Source organism: Oncorhynchus masou, chromosome 3 (assembly GCF_036934945.1).
Source record: "Oncorhynchus masou masou isolate Uvic2021 chromosome 3, UVic_Omas_1.1, whole genome shotgun sequence".
NCBI lineage: Eukaryota > Metazoa > Chordata > Actinopteri > Salmoniformes > Salmonidae > Oncorhynchus > Oncorhynchus masou.
This window is the reverse complement of record NC_088214.1, coordinates 10,020,270-10,037,255: the sequence shown is the minus strand read 5'-3', so window position 1 is coordinate 10,037,255 and position 16,986 is coordinate 10,020,270. Positions and strand designations below refer to the sequence as shown.

Genomic DNA, 16,986 nt, shown 5'->3' with positions numbered 1-16,986 from the left:
GTCTCCCCATGCTAATGCCTAGGCTTTAGCTCACCATGCTAACCCAGTCTAGTGATGCACGGGAGACCCAGCTTCGAACCTGCATAAAGATACACAGCTGTGATTTACCAATACTCTTTGGCCTACTTGTTGCACTCAAGTTTAACTAAAGAAGTGATACTGTATCACAAATAAATGACAGTTTAACTTCTTCCTATGAGTAATGTGTAGAAGTAAGACGTAGCAGTGAAGAGCGTTGGACCAGTGATCAAAAGATCGCTGGTTTGAATCCGTGATCTTGACGAGGTGAAAAAGTGAATTGCTCCTGTAAGTTGCTCTGGATAAGAGTATCTGCTAAATAACAAAGTCAATAAATATATTTATTCGTTCCTGATGACAGGTTGACTGTGCGCTGTGTGGCTGACCTTTCAGACACTGACGTGGATGACCTGCTTGCAATCATCCTCCCTGTAGACAAATTAAGGTGAGGGAGTCTTAGTGCTATACTTCCTAATTTAGCAAATCTCAAATACCTAATATTGAACCTTTCACTGATGAATTGCATCACATATCCTTTAAGAAGCCTTGCTATGTGACTTGGTGCCATATAGTGATTAACTTTGCTCAACATACTGTAGCCAAACAGTGAATAAACATTCATTGGTATTCAATCATGTGTACAGGATTAAAATAATGTTGTATTTGTATTGTATTTCAGGTTTACTATTGAACACAACGATTTTAATGATTGCGATAGTTGGAGTGACGTTTTACAGTTCCAGTCAGCAGTCGGAAGCATTGAATTAACCCTATCTGACAATCCTGTATTTGACTTGAGAAGCTTCTTTCATCTATTTCACACTCAACAGTAAGGACTACGGTTTTCAATAAAATATCCACAGTACATTCATGGATTTTATAGTCTGCACACAAATACTAACATACTGTATGTCAAATATTTTCTTTATCATGATTTGATTACTGCCCGTTTGTGTATTTCTGTCATTTGAATGACCTCTACCAGTCCAGAGTGGGATGAGCATGTTGATGAACTGATCTCGCTGCTTCACCATGACACCTCTCTGGAGGAAATAACTCTGATGGTGAGCAGCATGACAGAGAGGTGTGCTACCAGTGTAGTCCGTCTCAGCCAGGCCTGCCCAAACCTAACGACGATATTGTGAGTACCACATACTATATTACCAGTCTGTGTTCACATCCTTGTTTCAGTGTTACTGATTCACTCATGACTCGTCTATTCTCTTTCTCAGCGTTAATGTAATCGGTTTCTTATTGGAGGATGGAATACAATGCTTACGTGAATCAAAGACGCTCCCAGACTGCACGTTAGTCGTCACAGGGTAAGCATGCACTTCCTGTATATCGGTTATCTGAGGTTTAAATTAACCAATTTAATAAGCTTAGGTCAATCAAAGTGGGAAACTCATAATTGGTGTAAATCATCCCTTACCTCTGCAGGCAGAGATGCAGGAAGGCTACAGTCCAGTGTACTGACAGGAAGGACTGGATGCGCAGTTGTAATGAATTTGTTCAGTGCACTTTAGAAGGAGAAACATTCTCAGAGACAGATTGTGACGATAGTCCATGTTGTAATATTCTATAGTGACCATGACAAAAGCCCTGTTTATACCTGGAGCTAACATCCTGTGTCCTGATCTTCTCCACATTCTGATTGTGTCCACATTTTCAGAAACATGTCTACACATAGATAGTATTAAAATGTGTCTCATCTATCTGTCCACTGCATTGTGACAAGATTTCTGGTCCCTCACTGTATGCAAATTGTTTCACAGTCTTTCAAAATAACAAAATAATAAATATTGTTTAAAAGACACATATTGATGGCATAAGTGAGTGGTGAAAGAAATTATTTAAAATGTCTGATTCACTCTGAATCTACCATCTTAGAAGTCATTTGTGTGACTTCAAAATGAGAGCCATTGTACAAAACAAATTCAACAGTGATTGGATTGTCTCTAATAAATCTAACCAATCAGAGTATCGAAGTTGATGACATCACCATCTCTGGCCAAACCCATTGGTTTCTGGGACCAATCAGAACAGTCAGTTTGGCTGGAGCTAAGTGGATGGGTAGCCAGGTAAACGATCAAACCCATTGTAACATATTGTTGTGGGACATTGCGACTGCACTGTTGGAGGTAAGAACACAAGCATTTCACTACACCCGCAATAACATCTGCTAAATATGTGTATGTGGCCAATACGATTTGATGCCACTCTCACACACCCCAACACACACCTGTACAAATGCATGCATAGACACACACACACACACACTGTACAAACACACGCACACACGTGCATACTCAAAATGTCATATGTTATTCGAGGCATAAAATGCTGAAATTTGTTAGAAATATCCTTGATCAAAGAACGGCATTCTAAGACTGTGTACTATATTGCTTCATTTCCTGATATAAAATAAATAAACTACAAGCAAACATGGTGCCAACCAAACCCATACTGTGTGACAACCAACCCTGGGAAAGGACTGGTTGTCAAGTGGACAGAGTGTCCACTTGATGGCTTACAACTCCATGTTGGAATAAGATATGAGAAAAGGGTGCCCATTTCAACTCAAGACCTTGATGTTTCTCTTAATATTGAAAATACTCTTGTAAGATATACTGATGCTGAAAAATACACACCAGGGTGAAAAGTGTGACAAGCAACCCCGGTATCCCCTATAGCGTTCTGGCAGTCGATGACAGTGCACGCAACCATTGGTTGATGCATGCAACGTCTGAGCAGGGGAACCGGACCAAACACTGGGTAGAGATTGGGGAACGATTACTCTTTCACAGATTTAACGATGCGCTGAGCAAATTCACAGCCATGCATCAACTCAACTACTTCCTGTTCGATCCCTACAATTAACCAACATCTGACCAAATCAGAATACAGCAGATTAGTTGCTAGGTAGAAAATGTGTTAACACTTCAATTCACAACTAGTTCTTCATATTTTAGAAGCAGCGACTAAGAATATAATATTTCTCATAGTAATCCTACATATGAACTCAGCAAAAAAAGAAACGTCCTCTCACTGTCAACTGCGTTTATTTTCAGCAAACTTAACGTGTAAATATTTGTATGAACATAACAAGATTCAACAACTGAGACAAACTGAACAAGTTCCACAGACATGTAACTAACAGAAATTGAATAATGTGTCCCTGAACAAAGGGGGGGTCCAAATCAAAAGTAACAGTCTGTATCTGATGTATCTGGTGTGGCCACCAGCTGCATTAAGTACTGCAGTGCATCTCCCGCTCATAGATTTGCCAGTTCCTGCTGTGAGATGTTACCCCACTCTTCCACCAAGGTACCTGCAAGTTCATGGACATTTCTGGGGGGGGGAATGGCCCTAGCCCTCACCCTCCGATCCAACAGGTCCCAGGCATGTCTGGGGGGAATGGCCCTAGCCCTCACCCTCCGATCCAACAGGTCCCAGACATGTCTGGGGGGAATGGCCCTAGTTCTCACCCTCCGATCCAACAGGTCCCAGACGTGCTCAATGGGATTGAGATCCGGGCTCTTCGCTGGCCATGGCAGAACACTGATATTCCTGAAATCACGCACAGAACGAGCAGTATGGCTGGTGTCAGGATGAGCCTGCAGGAAGGATACCACATGAGGGAGAAGGATGTCTTCCCTGTAACGACAGCGTTACTGTGACACACTGCGATCCCGCTCCAGAGTACAGGCCTGGTGTAACGCTCATTCTTTCGACGATAAACACGAATCCGACCATCACCCCTGGTGAGACAAAACCGCGACTCGTCAGTGAAGAGCACTTTTTGCCAGTCCTGTCTGGTCCAGCGACGGTGGGTTTGTGCCCATAGGCGACGAGCCCTCAGTCAGGCCTCTCTCAGCCTATTGTGGACAGTCTGAGCACTGATAGAGGGATTGAGCGTTCCTGGTGTAACTCGGGCAGTTGTTGTTGCCATCCTGTACCTGTCCCGCAGGTGTGATGTTCAGATGTACCGATCCTGTGCAGGTGTTGTTACACGTGGTCTGCCACTGCGAGGACGATCAGCTGTCCGTCCCTGTAGCGCCGTCTTAGGCATCTCAGTATGGACATTGCAATTTATTGCCCTGGCCACATCTGCAGTCCTCATGCCTCCTTGCAGCATGCCTAAGGCACATTCATGCAGACGAGCAGGGACCCTGTGCATCTTTCTTTTGGTGTTTTTCAGAGTCAGTAGAAAGGCCTCTTTAGTGTCCTAAGTTTTCATAACTGTGACCTTAATTGCCTACCGTCTGTAAGCTGTTAGTGTCTTAATAATGACCGTTCCACAGGTGCATGTTCATTAATGGTTCATTGAACAAGCATGGGAAACAGTGTTTAAACCCTTTACAAATGAAGATCTGTGAAGTTATTTAGTCCTGAAAAAGGGCCGAGTTTACTTGGCAAATGTATACATGCCTCTTACGAGAACTCCACTGAACGTTCTGAGGACAAAGAGCACTACCTGCTGGGCATAAGACAAACTGTTAAAGTCAAGGTAGTTTTAGGGCTCGATTCAAATCAGATCCAACACTGAATCTTAATTGTATTTCTTTGATTTGTCACATCCTCTCCTTGCCTCCTTAAAGCACATTGGAGAAGGGCCGAGGGGAAAACCTCAGATCTATTTGAATGTGCTTCGAGAAGGAGACGAGGATGTGACGAGGAGGACACGAGGATGTGACGAGGATGTGCCAAGAAAATATAAATTGTGATTCACTGACTGTGTGTCAAAGAAACACACTAACATCTATTTGGATTTTGGGATTTGCAATTTTGTTTATTCACTAAAGTCTTTGAAAACGCAGATGACAATTCCTGTATATAAACTGTACACAAACGCAAGGCACTATTACATTTCACATAAATCATGTTTTTTTCCCCCATGAAGAATTCCATGCCTGTAAAAATACAACCGTTGACATTTCTCAGGTACCTGTGAAGCTTAGACATTATGACAGCCCAGGTACCATACCGGAGAATTTGAATCTAAAAGGTACATACTCGGCATGTTATCACCTTTTGAGACATCGTAGACAAGGGAGAAAAAAAGTTCCTACTGACACAGATATTACACAGAACTTTCAAGTTGAATACAGTTGTACATACATTGCCTTCAGAAAGTTTCAGCCCCTTGACTTTTTCCACATTTTGTTGTGTTACAGCCTGAATTTAAAATGGATTGAATTTAGATTTTTTTTTGGTCCCTGGCCTACACACAATACCCCATAATGTCAAAGTGAAATTATTTATTTCAAAATGTTTACAAAAAATAAAAAAATGAAGCTGCAAAAGGCGCTTCTCCAAAGCATTCTCAGAGGTATTGTGTGTTGATGGGTGAGAACAATATCTATTTTATAGATGTTGAATTCAGGCAACAAAATGTGGAATAAGTCAAGGGGTATGAATACTTTCTGAATCTGTAAATACACATTCTGTGGAAGACTTCACAAACACCACCAAGCCAGAGACCACGGCGGTGTGTCCGATGATGTCATTGATGATGTCAATGGTATATAGTTCTGTCGGCCATCTTCATTTTCCTACGCGTAAAACCCTGATGAAGGCTACGGGCCGTTTTAAACAAGTTTATTTTAAACAATAAAGCAGCATTTTTAACAACTTCCACTGACCTCCCAGAGTTGCTGACTGTCCTCTTCAACTCACGTGGCAGGAGTGGTGACATAGCAAGTGCTTCTAGGAGACTTAGTAGTGTCTACATACACAGTAGTACAGTATGAAACACAGAGAGAGAAAGAGACACACAGAGAAAGACACAGAGAGAAAGAGACACAGAGAAAGACACAGAGAGAAAGAGACACAGAGAAAGACACAGAGAGAAAGAGCAGGTCCTGCTTGTACAGTTCCTGATAAGCCACTGAGAAAATGTGCTAAGCAGGATTTTCATTTTCCTACATAGTTACATAATTAAAAGTTAAAAACATGATGTTACATGAGGCTAGCACACCTTAGCAGATCCCCCAACCCAGCCTCTGTCCTCTTCTCCCACTTCTCGTCCCTGAGAATGTGTTCAGCAGAGGAGGCTGGTGAGGGGAGGACGCTCATAATAATGACTGGAACGGAGTGAATGAAATTGTATCAAACTCTCTTGTAAAAACCCATGCGTTTGATACGGTTCCATTCCACCCAAACGATGATCACATCCTCCGATTTAAAGTGCTGCCAGCGGTGTTCAGTCACACCGCTGGCAAGGGCTGGATGGGTGACACCGCCTGGTGGCCTACTACCAGCGGTGTTCAGTCACACCACTGGGAAGGGCTGGATGGGTGACACCGCCTGGTGGCCTACTACCAGCGGTGTTCAGTCACACCACTAGGAAGGGCTGGATGGGTGACACCGCCTGGTGGCCTACTACCAGCGATGTTCAGTCACACCACTGGGAAGGGCTGGATGGGTGACACCGCCTGGTGGCCTACTACCAGCGGTGTTCAGTCACACCACTAGGAAGGGCTGGATGGGTGACACCGCCTGGTGGCCTACTACCAGCGGTGTTCAGTCACACCACTGGGAAGGGCTGGATGGGTGACACCGCCTGGTGGCCTACTACCAGCGGTGTTCAGTCACACCACTGGGAAGGGCTGGATGGGTGACACCGCCTGGTGGCCTACTACCAGCGGTGTTCAGTCACACCACTAGGAAGGGCTGGATGGGTGACACCGCCTGGTGGCCTAAATCGGTCTCTGTGTCCTCTTCTCTCCACAACCAACCTGATGAAACAGGTTGGTCTTAACAATAAAGAAGTATTTTATCAACTTCCACTGTCCTCCAAGAGTTGTTGAATTTCTTCTCTCCACAACCATCGTCAGGTTAACTTAGACTAAAACAGTCCTTTAGCCTTCTTTAAGTTGACTTGCTTCCACCCTGGTAATCCTTCGTACTCCTCTCTCTTCATGTCCAATGCCTTCTGCATGGGGAGAAGATCATCAATTAATACAATGAGAGATGGAGTGAGCTGGCACATTTTAACATTGCACTGTTTTGAGTTCAATGTCAAATAGTGAACCGTCATGTTTTAAATCAGTTTGTGGTCCCACAAAGAGTTCCAAGTGAAATACAGTTTACACAGAAGTAGTTATATTTGGAAGTCCGTGTTCCTCATCGCCGTGGAGAAAGGAAAGACAGGTGGAGGAGCGGCACAGAGACAGAGAGACACACACAGACAGAGAGAGAGACAGAGAGAGAGAGAAAGAGAAGCAGGACGGCCCAGAGGAAGAGAGGAGTGAGTCAGCTCAGTGAGGATGTTGTATCCTTGAGGAAGAACAGTCAGATCATTCATCATGGTCCTCAGCCCAAACAACTCACCTTACCTGAATCCCCTAGAACCCAGCCTGAAAGGTAAGAGTTAGCTTGGGCTCCAGATCCTGGGTATTAGTCAGTTTATTACAGTGCTACTAGACGTCAATTGTCACGCCTAATCCTGCTTCCTCCCTCTGTCGCTCGACGTCACCGGTAACCACCGGCCCTGACAACTATTTGCGCGCGCGCACACACACACACACCTGTTCCCCATCATTAATCACACCTGTTCCCCATCATTAAACACACCTGTTCCCCATCATTAAACACACCTGTTCCCCATCATTAAACACACCTGTTCCCCATCATTAAACACACCTGTTCCCCATCATTAAACACACCTGTTCCCCATCATTAAACACACCTGTTCCCCATCATTAAACACACCTGTTCCCCATCATTAAACACACCTGTTCCCCATCATTAAACACACCTGTTCCCCATCATTAAACACACCTGGTCGTCATTTCCTCCCCTTTTATTTATCCCTCAGATGACAGTCAGTCATTAGGTAGCATTGTTTTCTCTCACGTTCTGTACGCCTCTCATGTTCGTTCATCTGCATCGTTTCTTTATTAAACTCACCTTCTGCACCTGTTTCCTGACTCCCAGCGTATATGGTACATCAATAGCCAGGGAGCGTAAAGTAATGATGGTAGAGACAATCACATCAATGACATTAGGCCTGTAGGTATCAACCATCTCAGAGTAGGAGTGCTGATCCAGGATCACGTCTTCCCTGTCGTTATTCATTGTGATCTAAAATGTCAAACTGATCCTAGATCAGCATTCTGAGATGCATTATGCATCGAGCCCCTGGTCTCTCTCTTATTGGCCAACTGATCCTAGAGCAGCACTGAGATGCATGATACAAACAGCCCCTGGTCTCTCTTATTGGCCAACTGATCCTAGATCAGCGCTCTGAGAAACATTATGCATACAGCCCCTTGTCCCTCTCTCTCTCTCATTGGCCAAGCATCTCTCTGGCCTTCTATCCTCATTGGTCAGACTGTGTGGGTAGTGGAGCTGACGCCCAGGGAGAGAGAACTAATTTCTTGAGTACACAGAGAGAGCGCTGACGTTGGACCCCACTCTGTCCTCCCTCAGTGTGTGCTCTGTGTGTGTGTTGAATTCTGTAAATATAGATAGACAGAGGAGGGAGATGGCCTCTCTTGTTGAATGGTGGGAGAGAGAGAGAGAAGAGAAGTGCTTTTAAGAAATTGAGATTCTCCATTGAAAGTGCTTTTACTCCAGGACCAGGCCTAACATTGGTCTGGGAAACCAACTCATTAAACCTGAAATCAAGGTATCCTATTCTCACAGGGTGTGTTAGAACTGAATGATCATTGATCAGGGGTGTGGTCTCACCTCAAAGTCCTGGTCTGATAGGTAGATCTCCAGGCGGAGGGGGTCGACGCCCTCAGGAAGTGGGCGTGCCAACAGCTCAGCCAGGGGATAGGTGTTCTGGCACAGCCTGGCCAGCACATCTTCCACCAGGATGATCTGGTTACACACCTCCACCTCCTGACACACACACACACAAATCAACTCAAATAGTCCCAAAAAGGAGGATAAGAGTACTGTATATTTCAACCGGCCAGGTGGGTGTTTGGATGTGTGTGTGTGTGTGTGTGTGTGTGTGTATAGCTGTGTGGGTTAGTAAATCAAATCACATTTTAATGGGTCACATACACATTCAGTGCATTAGAAAAGTATTCAGACCCCTTGACTTTTACCACATTTTGTTATGTTACAGCATTAATCTAAAAATAACTAAATTAAACATTTTCCTAAGTAATCTACACACAATATCCCATAATGACAAAACAGCTTTTTAGAAATGTTTGCAAATGTATAAAACATAAAAAAAAAAAAAACAGAAATACTTTATTTACATAAGTATTCAGACCCTTTACTATGAGACTCGAAATTGAGCTCAGGTGCATCCTGTTTCCATCGATCATCCTTGAGATGTTTCTACAACTTTTCTACAACCAGCTGTGGTAAATTCAATTGATTGGACATTGGAAAGGCACACACACCTGTCTATATAAAGATCCCACAGTTGACCGTGCATGTCAGAGCAAAAACCAAGCCATGAGGTTAAAGGACTTGTCTGTAGAGCTCCGAGACAGGATTGTGTCAAGGCACAGATCAGGGGAAGGGTACCAAAACATTTCTACAGCATTGAAGGTTCCCAAGACTCTTCCTAGAGCTGGCAGCTCGGCCAGACTGAGCAATCAGGGGAGAAGGGCCTTGGTCAGGGAGGTGACCAAGAACCCGATGGTCACTTTGACAGAGCTCCTCTGTGGAGATGGGCGAACCTTCCAGATGGACAACCATCTCTGCAGCATTCCACCAATCAGGCCTTTATGGTAGAGTGACCAGATGGAAGCCACTCTTCAGTAAAAGGCACATGACAGCCCGCTTGGAGATTCTCTGGTCTGATGAAACCAAGATTGAACTGAATGTCAAGCATCACGTCTGGAGGAAACCTGGCACCATCAATATGGTGAAGCATGGTGGTGGCGGCACCATCCCTATGGTGAAGCATGGTGGCGGCAGCATCATGTCTGGAGGAAACCTGGCACCATCCCTATGGTGAAGCATGGTGGCGGCAGCATCATGTCTGGAGGAAACCTGGCACCATCCCTATGGTGAAGCATGGTGGCGGCAGCATCATGCTGTGGATATGTTTTTCAGCGGCAGGGACTGGGAGACTAGTCAGGATCGAGGAAAAGATGAACGGAGCAAACTACAGAGAGATCCTTGATGACAACCTGCTCCAGATCACCCAGGACCTCAGACCGGGGCGAAGGTTCACCTTCCAACAGGACAACGACTAAGCACACAGCAAAGACAACGCAGGAGTAGCTTCGGGACAAGTCTCTGAATGTCCTTGAGTGGCCCAGCCAGAGCCCAGACTTGAACTCGATCAAGCATCTCTGGAAAGACTTGAAAATAGCTGTGCAGCGATGCTCCCTATCCAACCTGACAGAGCTTGAGAGGATCTGCAGAGAAGAATGAGAGAAACTCCCCAAATCCAGGTGTGCCAACCTTCTATATCTGCATTTCTGTACAGCACTTTGAGATATCAGCTGATCTAAGAAGGGCTATATAAATACACTTGATTTGTAGCGTCATACCCCAGAAGACTCAATGCTGTAAAGACCTGCTTTTGTCATTATGGGGTATTGTGTGTAGATTGATGGGGGGAAAAACAATTGAATCTATTTTAGAACAAGGCTGTAAAGTCACAAAATGTAGAAAAAGTCAAGGGATCTGAATACTTTCCAAATGCGCTATAGCTGTGTGGGCTGGTGCCGCGGTGTGGGCTGGTGCCGCGGTGTGGGCTGGTGCCGCGGTGTGGGCTGGTGCCGCGGTGTGGGCTTTTTCAGCCAACATTTAATCAATGCAGGCAAACTTTTAGCAAGCTCTTCATACTATATCAGTTGTCCCTGCCTGGTGCCAGGCCCAACAGATGCAGCTTCAGGCTCAGCAGCCCCGTCTCCCCGTACCCCTGAAGCAGCCCCGTCTCCCCGTACCCCTGAAGCAGCCCCGTCGCCCCGTACCCCTGAAGCAGCCCCGTCGCCCCGTACCCCTGAAGCAGCCCCGTCTCCCCGTACCCCTGAAGCAGCCCCGTCTCCCCGTACCCCTGAAGCAGCCCCGTCTCTCCATACCCCTGATATTAGGCCACTCCTGGCCATGATTACAGACACCTGTGTCCTTTGACACTATATAAACGAGTCAGTGTTTGTGATTATACCCTGATGAAGACAGCTTGGCTGTCGAAACGTTGGTATTCATTTTTTGCATCTGAGCTCCAAGAGTATGCGGCTCTTTTATTTTCAAGTTTCTACTCTGCTAGCCAGCACCTCGTCTTAATAGGTGTGCGTTTCTTTTTCTTCTCGATCCCCATACCCCTGAACCAGCCCTGTCTCCCCATACCCATACCCCTGAAACAGCCCTACTCCCAACTGAAGGAGGTGAGCAGCATTGTGTTGAATGACATGTCAGTTGGCATAATTGCAGGTACTGCAATGCATTGAGGACAGGTATGTGATTCTCCAGTCAGGAAAAATCTCACTTGACACAGAAGGCAGCCAATATCAGAGCCTTAAAGAGATGCAGGCTCTTAGAGATGGATGAGAGTCTCTCCTGTCTGAGGCAACACTGATTGCTACGCAAATGGATGTTGCACCTCAATTTAGCAAGGAACACAGCTGCCAGAGAAAGAGATGCCATGATGAGACCCCTCAAGAGGAGACAGCTCAGGACAGTGCAGCAACAGTGTTTCAGAACTGTGGTTTTTACTGCTATGGACGACATCATAAGTGACCTGGACACTAGGTTCCAGAACACAGTGTTTTTACTGCTATGGACGACATCATAAGTGACCTGGACACTAGGTTCCAGAACACAGTGTTTTTACTGCTATGGACGACATCATAAGTGACCTGGACACTAGGTTCCAGAACACAGTGTTTTTACTGCTATGGACGACATCATAAGTGACCTGGACCACTAGGTTCCAGAACACAGTGTTTTTTACTGCTATGGACGACATCATAAGTGACTTGGACACTAGGTTCCAGAACACAAGTGTTTTTACTGCTATGGACGACATCATAAGTGACTTGGACACTAGGTTCCAGAACACTGCAAAAGTTGTACAATAGTTTTCTGCTGTTCTGAAAGTTGGGCAGATTAGTGAGGATAAAGTCCCTCTGTGTGCCAACCACTGATCATGACGTATTCCAGAGATCTACACCCGAGTTTCATCATAAAGTAAGACACCTGAACACTGTATATGCTGCCACTTTCCCTCCTAACTTGTTCCGTCTTGGTCTCCTGACACCTGAACATGCTGCCACTCTCCCCTCCTAACCGGTCCCCTCTTGGTCTCCTGAACACTGTATATGCTGCCTCTTGTCCCCTCTTGGTCTCCTGACACCTGAACATGCTGCCACTCTCCCCTCCTAACCGGTCCCCTCTTGGTCTCCTGACACCTGAACACGCTGCCACTCTCCCCTCCTAACCGGTCCCCTCTTGGTCTCCTGACACCTGAACACGCTGCCACTCTCCCCCTCTTGGTCTCCTGACACCTGAACACGCTGCCACTCTCCCCCTCTTGGTCTCATGACACCTGAACACTGTATATGCTGCCACTTTCCCTCCTAACTTGTCCCCTCTTGGTCTCCTGACACCTGAACATGCTGCCACTCTCCCCTCCTAACCGGTCCCCTCTTGGTCTCCTGACACCTGAACACGCTGCCACTCTCCCCTCCTAACCGGTCCCCTCTTGGTCTCCTGACACCTGAACACGCTGCCACTCTCCCCTCCTAACCGGTCCCCTCTTGGTCTCCTGACACCTGAACACTGTATATGCTGCCTCTTGTCCCCTCTTGGTCTTCTGACACCTGAACACGCTGCCACTCTCCCCTCTTGGTCTCATGACACCTGAACACTGTATATGCTGCCACTTTCCCTCCTAACTTGTCCCCTCTTGGTCTCCTGACACCTGAACACTGTATATGCTGCCTCTTGTCCCCTCTTGGTCTCCTGACACCTGAACACTGTATATACTGCCACTGTCCCCCCCTATCTTGTCTCCTGAATGCAATTTGTACAATGCAGCTGCAAAGCATTTTCGGAGAAGCGTCCATTGCTTTACATATATTTTCCACACTGTCTGTGACGGTTGCTGATGGCGAAGAGAGCTTTCAGTAAACTAAAAAACGGATTTAAAAAACCATCTATTTGAGATCCACTATGTCACAGGACAGGCTTTGCAGTCTTGCCATGCTGTACATTGAAAGTCAGTTAGCTAGAAAGCTGGACTTCAAAGACTTGATCGGTGACTTTGCTAGCAAGGAGGCTCAGCGCTGAGCTCTTGGTGAGTAAGACAAAGCAAGGGTCAGTGATAACTGTTTAATGGCATCACTATGGATATTGGATCACTACACACATCATGCCCACCGGCTGAGAACAAGATATATCTCAAAGTAATGGCTGGATTGACCATAACATTTGTTGTGCACAATCAAGACCCCAAGTGGAAGAAACCTATTGATTTGGTGACCTCTTGACCTTTACTCTAGCGCCACCATCAGGCCTTTCCATTTTCCATTTCTACAGCTGCTTATTGTCCAGTTGGTGTGTATACCTCGTTCAAAAATCTGCTGCTGATTTTATTATTTTGTTTGTTATATAATTCTATAGATCATCATGTTCATTTAATTGAACAGGTTAATGTATACTTAAGTTATATTTATGTTAAGTTAATGATTAATGTTAAGAGAATTTTCCATTCAAGAATGTACCATTAAAATGACATGTAGAGACTGTAAAAGATGGCTTATAGCACACTTCCTATCGAGGGGATCAGTCCTGCATCGAATAGTGAATTCCACTGTATGCAGAACGATGCATGAATGTCTGCACAGTGTTATATTTTCACAGCTCACCGTCAGTAAATATCAGACAGTAAATATTGGCGTCAACAGAATTGCAAGCCTGCAAAGGTAGAGTTATTTAAAGCTTTGAATGGGTTGATTGGGTTCTGGAGGTGTGGTTAATTGCGCAGGTTTGGTATGGTCTGTGGTGGTGGGGCCCAATGTGATATCTATTCATGGGGCCCAAAATCCCTGGTGTCGCCCCTGTCTGTGGCATTGTGTTGTGTGACAAAACTACGTTTTAGAGGGACGTTTTATTGTCCCCAGCACAAAGTGCACCTGTGTAATGATCCTGCTGTTTAATCAGCTTATTAATATGCCTCACCTGTCAGGTGGATGGATTATTTTGGCAAAGGAGAAATGCTCACTAACAGGGATGTAAACAAATTTGTGCATAAAATTTGAGAGAAATAAGCTTCATTTCAGCTCATGAAACCAATACTTTAGATGTCGCGTTTATATTTTTGTTAGAAAGAATACTATGTTTCCCTTGATGTGGTGCAGCTCTCCTTTATGGTCAGTGTGTGTTTGTGTATAAGGGTTGGCAGGTCAGTGTAGTGAATAACTCACCCTCTCAGTGATCTCTGCAATGTCCTCTCTGTGCTCCCAGCTTGGGAACACGTTGGTGAAGGTGAGAGGCTCCAGACCAGCATGGATCAGATACGACTTCTGAGACTTCTCATTCTCTGCGGGAGAAAGTCAGCATGTTTAGCAACACATCCTAACTAGAGACATGCCCTTAGTGAAAAGGTCTGCGGGTGCAAGGTTCAAAGTCTTTAAGACGTAACATCAAGCACCTTATGTTAACAGAGAGGCCAGAGATGATAACATCATCAGGTATCCTACCCATGCAGTACTGCAGCACTGTTTCCATGGCACACTTCCTGTCCATGTCCCATCTTATCCTGGTGGAGCCGAGGTTCTCGCTGTCCTGGGGCCACCAGCCCTGCCACAGGTACACCTCATGGAAGTTATCCACCAGGAACAGAGCTATACAGGAAGAGGAAGTTATGTCAGAGCAGCCATTTTGTACACCAACATTCCAACAGACGCCTTCCGGGTGGCGCAGTGGTTAAGGGCGCTGTATTGCAGCGCCAGCTGTGCCACCAGAGACTCTGGGTTCGCGCCCAGGCTTTGTCGTAACCGGCCGCGACCGGGAGGGCCGTGGGGCGACGCACAATTGGCCTAGTGTCGTCTGGGTTAGGCTGGTAGAGATATCCTTGTCTCATCGTGGCACCAACGACTCCTGTGGCGGGCCGGGCGCAGTGCGCGCTAACCAAGGTTGCCAGGTGCACGGTGTTTCCTCCGACACATTGGTGCGGCTGTGTTAAGAAGCAGTGCGGCTTGGTTGGATTGTGTATCGGAGGACGCATGACTTTCAACCTTCGTCTCTCCGGAGCCCGTACGGGAGTTGTAGCGATGAGACAAGATAGTAGCTACTAAACAATTGGATACCATGAAATTGGGGAGAAAAAGGGGTAAAATTCACATATATTTAGTTTTTTAATTAAAAAATGAAAACATTCCAACAGACAGGACATCTCCTTAATGCTGAGTGCCAAGCAGAGAGGCTTATACACTCACCAGGCTGGGAGGCTCAGTACAGGTCTGTACAGGTGTAATGTATTACTATGGTATAATGGGACTCACCAGGCTGGGAGGCTCAGTACAGGTCTGTACAGGTGTAATGTATTACTATGGTATAATGGGACTCACCAGGCTGGGAGGCTCAGTACAGGTCTGTACAGGTGTATTGTATTACTATGGTATAATAGCACTCACCAGGCTGGGAGGCGCGGTACAGGTCCTCCTGTAGGAAGGGCAGAGAGCTGACCATGTCTGGAGCTCTGGAGGGGTGGTAGAACTCTGTAGCCACAAACTGCCCTGAAGAACTGCTCAGCTTGAACAGCCGAGGGGTGAAGTTGAATTCACCCGGATCTAATACAAGAAAATTCATGCTCAGTGTTAACATGTACCTAAACCCGGATAATCAGTTTGCCATACTGTTAAGTGTTATTTCAGTGTGTGTCACTGTACTATACCTTGCAGCATACAATCGTAGGCTTTCCGGTCTTTAATCCCTACAGCATCCCAGAATCCCGTGGGCTCTGATCCCTCGTCACACTCCGTAATGGTCACCTTACTGCTGCTGTGGAGCCCCGCCTCCAAAGGACATCTAAAAGACAGCAGCCATGCGTCACGTCATAGCTACATTATACTGGCCGTCCCAAATGGCGCCCTATTCCCCATATAGTGCACTACTTTAGACTACAGCCCTATGGGCCCTGGTCAAAAGTAGTGCATCATATAGGGAATAGGGTGCCATTTGGGACAGATATATACCGTATTACACATTTCATTACACAAGAGTTTTTCCTGGTCAGCATAGTACATAGACAGGAAAGATGACTAGTCCCTGGTCAAAAGTAGTGCACTATTTAGGCAACAGGGAGCCATTTGAGAAGCAGACTCACTGTTCTTTGATCCTCTGAGCTGCGGTGAGGCCCAAGAGCCGTGTGTGTTGCTGGGCCTTGCAGCCGTGCCACAGGTAAATGAGGGCCTTGTTGACGTTGAGGAGGATCATGGAGCTCCTGGAGCGCAGGCTGCTGCAGTGACTGACCACCTCCAGTAGGTGTCCCTCTACAGGGACCTCCCCCCGCACGCAGTACAGACGCCACTCAGCTAGAAGAAGAAGACGGCGAAGAGGCGCGTGGTCACTATGACACACACACACACACAGGTCGTGTTCCCTTGCTCATGCTTTTTATTGTATCAACCAAATCGACTGTTCCCGTCGGGCACCAGATTGCTATAATGTGGTTAGCTGATATGTAAAACGCCTATCCAGGCGTTGTAAGATCTGGTATGCATCAGCAATGTAGTCGCTCAGGAACACACTCGTACACACTACGGTCCTGATCACAGATACCAGCGGTGGCAGCTGAGAGAAGGACTGGTCACAGATACTAGCGGTGGCAGCTGAGAGAAGGACTGGTCACAGATACTAGCGGTGGCAGCTGAGAGAAGGACTGGTCACAGATACTAGCGGTGGCAGCTGAGAGAAGGACTGGTCACAGTGGTAGCTGGAATGGAAGGAATGGAACTCAATGGAAGTCAATGGGAACTTCCATTAATTCCATTCCAGCCATTAGAATGAGCCGGTCTTCTGATTTAAAGTGACACC

At 46.1% G+C, this 16,986-nt stretch overlaps 2 protein-coding genes across 2 annotated transcripts in view; one reads left to right on the top strand and one right to left on the bottom strand.

Annotated features, from left to right (window-relative positions):
- LOC135518934 (uncharacterized) overlaps positions 1-3,144 on the top strand; it is a 38,517-nt gene extending 35,373 nt beyond the window's left edge. The window contains exons 25-29 of the mRNA XM_064943905.1: positions 380-463; positions 698-847; positions 1,004-1,159; positions 1,251-1,340; positions 1,459-3,144. Of these exons, the coding sequence (XP_064799977.1) occupies positions 380-463; positions 698-847; positions 1,004-1,159; positions 1,251-1,340; positions 1,459-1,603 (625 nt within the window). The 3' untranslated portion in view covers positions 1,604-3,144. The remainder of the gene's footprint in view (positions 1-379; positions 464-697; positions 848-1,003; positions 1,160-1,250; positions 1,341-1,458) is intronic.
- A 1,568-nt stretch (positions 3,145-4,712) lies between these two features.
- The window catches only part of LOC135518927 (supervillin-like), a 74,459-nt gene continuing 62,185 nt past the window's right edge, over positions 4,713-16,986 (bottom strand). Inside the window, 7 exon segments of the mRNA XM_064943892.1 lie at positions 4,713-6,955; positions 8,716-8,871; positions 14,373-14,488; positions 14,649-14,792; positions 15,585-15,740; positions 15,845-15,978; positions 16,277-16,484. Coding sequence (XP_064799964.1) covers positions 6,869-6,955; positions 8,716-8,871; positions 14,373-14,488; positions 14,649-14,792; positions 15,585-15,740; positions 15,845-15,978; positions 16,277-16,484 — 1,001 coding nt within the window. The 3' untranslated portion in view covers positions 4,713-6,868.